The sequence below is a fragment of the Strigops habroptila genome, chromosome 11 (assembly GCF_004027225.2).
Source record: "Strigops habroptila isolate Jane chromosome 11, bStrHab1.2.pri, whole genome shotgun sequence".
NCBI classification, from domain to species: Eukaryota; Metazoa; Chordata; class Aves; order Psittaciformes; family Psittacidae; genus Strigops; species Strigops habroptila.
In genome coordinates, this window is record NC_046360.1 from 18,334,139 (window position 1) to 18,343,324 (window position 9,186).

Consider the following 9,186-nt stretch of genomic DNA (forward strand, 5'->3'; position numbering starts at 1 on the left):
AGGAGTGCCTCACAGTGCCTCACAGAGCTCACAGCGCTGCCAGAACAGGCTGATTTCCTATTAGCACTGTCAGAACATAAACTGACCTCGCTGTGGATCAGGGACTGTTTTCTTTTTGCACTCTGACACCTGTGTTTTAGGGAATTAAAGTTCCTTCCCATCTATTAAAATTCATTAGGATATAAATTTCCACACAAAAAAGATCTATTACACAGTGTGCATATTAAGGCCTTCAGCTTTTCGAGTTCAACTCTCTCCTTAGTTATCTCTATAGCTGCAATAAAGATAAAACATGACAACAAAACGGGATAACAGAGCCAGTGAATTTGGCAGGTACTCACATGATTTTGTTTCTTGATGTAATATTAATAAATTTATTTAGATTGTGTTTGCCACAACAAAGTGCAAGACATGGTAACACTTCCGAATGCTGGGCACAGCATGACTGAGAAATGAGGTACTTTTATTAATAAACCTGAAAACTGTCAGTGCTCCCAAAGGTCCAAAATTAACATTTAAGTGATATATTTTCCAGGGAAATATGACTCTTTTTAGTAGCTTGGCCACATACCTGCCACAGGCTTGGGTTTGTGACAAAGAGATTGAGTTCTGCAAATGGTGTGGCAGCTTTGAGGGTCAAACTGTTGCCTAGATTTTTGCATTCAAACAAAAGCAATGTTCCTCCCTTTCAAATCCTGGGAGGCCTGAGACGACTGACAGGCCAGCTTTGGAAGCTCCAGGTCTGAGGAGTCTCCTCCTGCCCAGGGTTTCTGTACGGTTCAAAAGTCTTATTGAAGTCTTTTCTGTATTTGGCTGTGAACCAGTGCTTCACCAATGCCAGTGTTTTGCAGAACCAGAATCTTAAGGGAAAAGAAATTAAGACACTTCTTAAACCAAAATACTTAAAAGAAATCAGCTACTTACCTTCTTATTTCACTGAATGTACAGATGACTGACATGTAGGAGTAGCAAGACAAAGCTTTGGTTACACTGGTGAGGGCACACAGATCACTTGTGCTTTCTAGAGGATGACAGGAATGCACAAGATCAGAAAACTGAAATAGCAATGCTAGTATTTGAGATATCTGAATGATCTGCTTGCATCCAGTGTTGGATGAATGGCCACTACACACAAGAGCAAAGCATGCATCCCTAGAACCGCTGACTCTTCACTTCATGTAGTATGTTAAAGAAATGCACTTCCTTTCAAGAAAACCTGGTGTGAACTGACATTTACCAGCTAAGGGGGAAAACTCAGCTTTGCAGTTAGGGGGCAAGAAAGGGCAAAGCTCCAGTGCTTTTATTTTCCTGTGTCATTGTCCAGATGAAAGGCCCATTGCTAGGTGAGCTGCAGCAAAAGGTGGAGGAGACCGAAGTGCTGAAGATGGAGCTGCAGATGTTGGAGACGGAGAGAGTTAGGCTGTCCCTGGTGGAGGAAAAGCTCATGGATGTTTTACAGCTTCTTCAGCAACTTCGAGACTTGGTATGGCAAGAAAGCAGTCCAGAGACTTGAAACTGGTTTTGACAGTGTCCTTCCCAAACACCTAAAAAGGGTGTTCATACCTTCTGTTAAGTACAAAGCCCTGTACATCAGGACACATTTTAACCTGTGTTTGCCCTGGGAACTGCCTGGTGATTGCAGAACGCTTTTAGACCCCTATGGCTGACTTCCCAAAAGAAGCCTAGAGATCTCCAAGCTCTCATTATTCTCTAAACAAAAACTTGGAGGAAACGAGGAAAACAGAACTGCTAGTAATGTGAAAGATTATATGAGATTATTCTTCCTTCTAGAAAAGGGCCTTTGTTTAACTGCATCCTAATGTAACACTGTGTCAGTATTAAAGAGATAAACCCCCTCCCTATGGATCAATAAGGTGGGTTTTTAATAAGAAGTTTCTTACCCAATGAATAATCCAAACATGCATTTAAAAAAGCTGATGCAATAACATCCCAGGAGTACATGGCCAGTACTGCAGTTCAGCCGTTTAGAAAATAACTTGAAATCTCCTGCTTGGGAATAATAATGGTAAGTGCTGGCCAAAAGATGGGCAAACCAGATAATGTGCAGGACAAGGAGCGCATTGGGAGCCACACTGGACTGCTAGGAGCTGATTCTGTCACAATGACTGAGGGTTCTCCTCAGTCTTCAGCACTGTGCTGCCCAGTCTGTGTGAGAGGAGAATGTTTCCTCAGATGATCACTATTTTGTTTGAAGTACACTCACGTTCCACTGATGACTCTATGGAACAAGTGCAATATCTCATCATTTGGTAACTTATTTTAGCACTTGACATGGAAATTGTACTTTCATATTGTAAGTCTGACACATGCATCAGTACCAATCCAGTGAAGGATTAAGCTAGTAAAGACTATGACTGGCAACAAGCATAATAACCTTTTGTGTCAAGACTTCAACATGTCATTCACTGGTCAGCTGTATTATTGCAAGTCATTTCTGTTAGGAGACAATCCATCACACAATGTACCATATCTCAGTGATAGCAGCACTTCATGCTGATCATTGCTGGAATCACACCACCACGTGCTGCCAACTCCCACAGAACTAGCACAGGCAATGATGCTGTCAATGAAAAAGAAAGTCTACAGCATTCTCACTAGAGTTTAGCAAGGATCCCTTCAATCCCTGATGGGATATACTTCAGGCAAAAGAATGCTTATTCATTAGAAATCGTGGGTTTAGGTATCACTTCCCCAGCATATTCACCTTCATGTTTTAAATATTCCAAGCTTCTCATTTGCAACATAATCCACCCCAAAGCAGTGACTGTCCAAAGGCAAATGCCCATCCTGTCAGGACTCAAGGCCAGGTTGGACACAGGGGCCTGGAGCAACCTGCTCTAGTGGAAGGTGTCCCTGCCTGTGGCAGGGGGTTGGAACTGGGTGAGCTTTAAGGTCCCTTCCAACCCAAACCAGTCTGGGATTCTGTGATTCTATGACTATTAAAACCTTACTCTATGTTCAGAGGTCATGTGTAATCCCAGCCTGCCGCAAACCGCTTTGCGCTATGCCCCAGTCCCTGGGGCACAGGAGCAGAAGGTGAGGACCAGTGTCAGTGAGGGAGGTCAGTACTGCCCAGCCTGCTGGGAGGTCCCTCATCTTGCTTCCAGAATAGTTTCCATCTGTTTTCAGTTCTTGAAGCTGTAACCAGAACAAACTGTCCCTGCAGATGCGGGTGCTCTAGTACTAATTAAAGTGATGCCAGTCTGAGCATGCATTAGTGTTTCCATCACAAATGAAGAGAGTTTGTTTTCCAGACACATTAGGTAATGTCCCAGCAGATTTCTCATGTAAAACTACCACCGAAAAAGACCGTCTAAATCCTGAGTAGTTTTCACAATCCTCTCCCTTTGCCTAACTTTTCTTACACCTCACTAGATCTCTAGCCTGTGTCAGTGGGCCTGACTTATACCCTGAATGGTTCCCAGTGATTCCTGGCACAGCGCCTGTCTGCTCCTCTCAGTGCAAGCCTGGCAGAGCACTGAGCAAGCGTGTGCTGGGCATGCCCTGCTTACACGCCTTGCCATCCAGGTTTGTTCAGGCACACCCTCTGGAAAATTCTGTGTTTTCCACTGAATCCCTGTTATTTCTCTTTCTACAGCCATATTAAGGAACTGTGGCCTTCCACGAACTGCGGTTATTTGCGCAGTATCTAAGATAAAATGCTTGAAAATAAAGCCAATAGCAAGTCTTGCGTTATCAGGATTCAGTTTCATTTTGGTTTAATTTTCAAATGCAAACACACTGCACATAGATTTCGTTGCCTACATTTAAAGTGGTGAAGGACATATTTGTGCCATAATGCTATTTTGTTTTTTAAAGAACATATCTAAGCGAGCCTTGGGGAAAATCTTGCTGAGCACTTTGGAATCCTGCCGGGACCCCCAACCTGGTAAGAAAACAACTCACCTGTAAAGACCAAGAGGCATGAAAAGTGTCCTTGGAGGAAAACACTGGGTAGATAATGAACAGATGAGTAGGAAGAAAAATATGTCAAATACTGGCGGACAGGCTAGGGAGAAAGAAGTACTATGTAGGAAGATTACCTGTAGGAAGTGATGACTAGAGTCTGTGACACATGAGAAACGGGAACACATCCAGGGCTTATTTTAGCCAAATTTTAATTAGAATTTGGCCTTAGGGGTACAACTCAGTATGCCACTAATGTCTGTAGGACTTTCTTGACATGAGAAAGTGGAAAACATGACCTAGTATATAAGGCACCTATTTATCAGGTTTGCTATCCCACTGCATGTTGAATCCCTCTGCAGCAATACAAACAAGATACACAAACCAGAATATTTCTGTCAAGAAAATGGATGAAACCTGCACTCCCCTAATAATAGCCTTGCATGTTCCTCAGATGAAAATTAACCTCACAAACTCCTCTCCCTTGACAATGCTCTGCTATGCTAGAGCTGCCTTTGTAGGAATCACACAGGGCTCCGAGCCTGGAGGTTTAGATTTGATTACTTTGTTCCTACCAGAAGAGCATTTGTACTTACCTTCAAGAAATGAACGTCCTGTACCAAGCCTAAGAACATGGCTTGGAGATGCCTTTATTAGGCACACAGTAGTCAAAGACAAGATTATAAAAGACTAGATGTGACCTGAGGGTTTAATTTTGGAGAACATTATTGACAGTGATTTAGGGAGAATAACATACAAACCATTCTGGGTTTGCAGTTTCAAGGCCTTGTTGTTGCTAGTGTCCAGCAATCCAGGGCACAGGCAGCCCAGAGCTAAGCTGTGCTGTCCTGGTGCGGCTGCAGAGGAAGCAGAGCAAAAGAGGCAAAGACAGCCCCCTTTGTTGGTTGAGCTATAGGTCAGATTTCTCCTGGTGAGAAGGAGAGGTTAATACCCCCAGCACACAAGTGTCCAGAAGGTACTACTACTTATCCTGCTCTTGGCTCCAAGTGCTGCTGCTGAAATAAAGCATGTCCCTCTGTAACTGCAGCAGCACAGCTCAGCTTCCTAAAATGACACCAACAGTGAAGTGACCTTCTATAGCTCCCTGTCCATTCCGCATCCCCATTGCCAGAAACAGCTCATCCTCTCTGCTTTCCATTTGCTGGCTGTGCACTTGATATGACTTAAGCAGCTTTCCTAAGCCTTTGCATTCAAACATCATCTTCCTCTTTGACAAGACTAGGTGGATGGTTGGATTGGCAACTCTTTAGTGTGACATGCAATAGTCTTTGTTCACACAAGTATATGAGAACTCAGTGAATGAAGCAAGAGAACCAGTAGAGAAAACAGTCCTTGAATCCAGTTCCACTGCATTTTTATAGGGACAGGAATTCATTATTTGGTTTCAAAATGTACACATTTTATGTTAATGACGTGAAACGGCACCTTTGAAGAAAAGAGCTTGTGTTACAATTGTTAAACTGCAACTTTCTGTCTTTGTTCAGATTATAACGTTTGCAATTTTCTTTTGGAAGGAAAAGCCCACCTATTTGAAGTCCTAGACACTCTTTACCACGAGCTGGGAGGCTGTGAACTCCTACAAAGCCAGCCTCTGGAGAAAGCACAGAGTCGTCAGGCCTTGTCCAACCCGCTGGTCATCTCCTGCTGAGCAGCAGTGCCAAGTACACCCAGAAAAACAGTCCTCGTCCCTTCAAAGGCACATGAGTGAATAAGAGCTCCGTGATGGAGCAGAGCAACAGAATAATCCAGCCATGAAACTGGAGGCAGACTGCTTCTGGGAAGAGCACCAGTGCCTCAGCTAACGTCAAAGCCCCCCCTCGCATCCGGAGTGGTCCCACGCTGTGAGGATCATGTAGCAATGTCTGTCTGTGACACACATCCTTGTGTGATAGCCTGTAACTGTGCCAATAACCGAATAAAAACCATTCCAAACACACAGGCCGGACCTGTGCACGTGTACAGGCCTGGTTGCGCACTGGCTGGGCACAGTTTGTAGCTCAGTTCAAAAGCAAAATGCAGCCCATGTTATCACTGGCAAGTAAACCACTTCCTCAACATACACGTGACAACACGGCCGCGTTACAGACACAAACATGAGGGTATGCCAGCAGTGCAGGTTTAAAGGGCTCGTGTAAAATGTGTTTGTGTGTCTCTATTTGTGATTCAACTATTCACCTTATTTAACTCTGAAGTTAGATTGGTTATTGCTCTGCTGAATTCTATATTTGCAATTCTAGAGCTGCCTTAGAAATCTTCAACAGGCTTTCCTGACAACGGTCTCAGATTTGACATGAAAAGCTAAACCCACCTGCTTGACAAAGGTACAAACCAACCTTGTTCGCAGGCCCTCAAGGAAAGGAAGGGCTGAAAAGCTCCCTTTGCAACAGCTGCTGTTGGTGCATTAGCAAACACCACGGGCAGTACCCACGCTTGTCCTCTCACTTCACTTCCCTCAGTGCAGCTGCAGACACACAAAGCGAGGCCTCACTTCCAGACCAGTTAATGTGAAACACTGGCCCCAGTCATGGTGCCACGTTACCCTTTAATCAGCAATAAAATCATTCCTGAGGGCAAAAGTAAAACCAAAAGTTGCTTCCAAGATGCTTTTGCTGTTTCATTCACAGAAACGGAAGCAGCAGAGTTCCTAAATGACCCAACTGAAGTTATGTTATTAAAAAGATGCATTGTATGTCTTTTAAAGATGTGAAATGATTTGCCTGAGATAACACCAGCAGTGAAATAAGACCATTCAACTCAGAACTGTGCATGTGTGAGTTTTTCCCCTGAAAATGGTTTTCATAGAGGAATAAGGACCGTACCACAATGCACTCTGGGCAATAAGAACATATCTATTCCTTTCTATTCAGAACGCACTGGATTGCTTGCACACACCTCCAGCCAAAACTGTGATCCACTGCTCGGCATTTAGAGCCATGGAGGTAACAAAAACTGGCAGCAGATATTTTCATTTCATTTTAGAGGAGAAAAAAAGAGGTGTTTTGCAAACAGACCCAGCTCTCTTCGACAGTGTTTCACCTGGGGTTTCTGCTTTAATAGAGGAAGGTTGTAAGAATAGATATATATTTGTAATATAGGTATTTTATAAAGATAAATTAGACAGGACATACACAGAGTGCAATATTCACCCTGACAGAAAAAAAAAACTGTATACTAATACTAAATATATTACTAACGTAATACTAAGAATACTATACTATTACTTAGTATATACTAAACTACATGCTAATATGATATACTATAAAAACTATACATTAAATGTGCAACAGATACAAATTAAACAGAGCAGAAGTTAGTTCCCTGCTTCTGTTCATCTTTTAATAAAACCCAGGTATCAGCTTATGTCCTGGGCAGCTCTCTCTGACTTCCCCAGGAATACTGCATCCATAGAGAGAGAAAATACCAGCGCATCATGAAATAAGCATGACCTGGGTGTGCAGTCAGCAGAAGAGATGCTTCGGGAACAGGATTATGATCAGTGCACACCTGATTATGGACAGTCTCATGTGCTGCAGGATTCTTTCCTCATTTCAATTGGTATTATTTCCTGTACCCACTCTACAGACATACACAGATGCACATGTATTTGGATGATACATACTCATGTGTACCTTAAGATTCCTATGCTAATTGTATACCTGAGTATCTTTTTCACCATGGAGTTTCCACCTGCCTTTCTAATATATTTCTAGAAATCTCTAGGCTATGAAGTAAACTGCTGTCCTCGTGCTCAAACGGGGCAGGAGCAACATCATCTGAGTGAGCACTGCACAGCTTACCCAAGCAGCAGGAACTGGAACTGGGAACTAGAAAATGTCCCTGGAAACCTAAACTGGTGTTAAGGAAGATGCGAACAGTTGAGATAAAAGGAAGCTTTTTTGAATAAAGAAGCAGCATTTAACATACAAGAAGCAGCAAAATCCCATCTTCTAAGTTAGCTTCCAATCCTGTAACGTTTTTATTTCTCTAAGAAATGCCTAGCTCAGAATCATTTTTGATACATCAGCATGCACTGGTTAACCTTTTAATACTAAAAGATGATTATTTTAACTCCAAAAAGTAATTACTGTGAAACAACTGAGACTTGAAGTATTTCTATCAGAAGAACCTGTTCTTCAGGATGGATCAAGAAAGTCAAAATTCTTGCTGGAAATCAGAGGCAAGGCAAAGCACTGTACTTTGAAAGACCTTCCACAGTTTGCATTTTCTTGCCTTCCTGAGTATTGGAATTGTTCCCAGACAAGCAGCAAGCTGAAATATCTAATCAAGTGCCATTAGTAGCTTCACCAGATGTCAAACAATAATGTAGGAGCAGTCATTACCCACATTGTTGGCTGTGTAACAAACTGCTCCTTTGAACAACTGGGGCTGTCCTCACAGGAACATACTCTGCAATTGCACATCTAGCACAGAACCAGGTCTTGGATTTGCACTGACTGTTATTTCACGTGACAGGGAATGGTCACCAAGTCTAAGCTGAGTTTGTAAAAATATTCCCCACGTGACAAACCCTGACAGATGACAAAGCACACTCAAAAGCCTTCCATTTAAAAAGCACAACCACAAATCACAGAATCCCAGAATCCCAGCCTGGTTTGGGTTGAAGGGAACTTAAAGCTCACCCAGTTCCAACCCCCTGCCACAGGCAGGGACACCTTCCACTAGAGCAGGTTGCTCCAAGCCCCTGTGTCCAACCTGGCCTTGAACACTGCCAGGGATGGGGCAGCCACAGCTTCTCTGGGCACCCTGTGCCAGCGCCTCAGCAGCCTCACAGGGAAGAGCTTCTGCCTCAGAGCTCATCTCAGTCTCCCCTCTGGCAGGTTAAAGCCATTCCCCTTGTCCTGTCCCTACAGGCCTTTGTCCACAGCCCCTCTCCAGGTTTCTTGCAGGCCCCTTTAGGTATCCAGTAACCCAAATCTCTGCAAACATTCTGTTTTGCTGTATGTTTACCAGACGCTAGTAAATGGCCATTTGCTTGCATCTTGACTTCTCAGTAAAGGAAAAATATCACAGAGAGGGTGCATGTGCTATAAACAAGTGCCATTGTCCATCTAAAATTCAGACAAAGGCCACCAAAGCCTTCCAAACATGGACCCAGTCTGGAGGAGTACATGACATGTCACTGTGCGAGACCAGAGCCTGGCTTCCAGCTGTAAGGGTTACTTAGGGACAAGTCTGTAGAAGGAACCTGTACTACTTTGATTCTCAGTTAGAAAGCCA

The 9,186-nt window shown here is 43.4% G+C and overlaps 1 protein-coding gene across 2 annotated transcripts in view; it reads left to right on the top strand.

Moving 5' to 3' along the window:
• Positions 1-6,705, top strand: part of EFCC1 (EF-hand and coiled-coil domain containing 1) — a 52,365-nt gene extending 45,660 nt beyond the window's left edge. The window contains exons 6-8 of one of the 2 annotated variants that reach the window (XM_030501817.1): positions 1,325-1,483; positions 3,841-3,910; positions 5,463-6,705. In XM_030501817.1, the coding sequence (XP_030357677.1) occupies positions 1,325-1,483; positions 3,841-3,910; positions 5,463-5,596 (363 nt within the window). In that variant the 3' untranslated portion in view covers positions 5,597-6,705. The remainder of the gene's footprint in view (positions 1-1,324; positions 1,484-3,840; positions 3,911-5,462) is intronic. The other variant, XM_032920215.1, reaches the window with a different exon arrangement.
• The last annotated feature ends 2,481 nt before the right edge of the window (positions 6,706-9,186 follow it).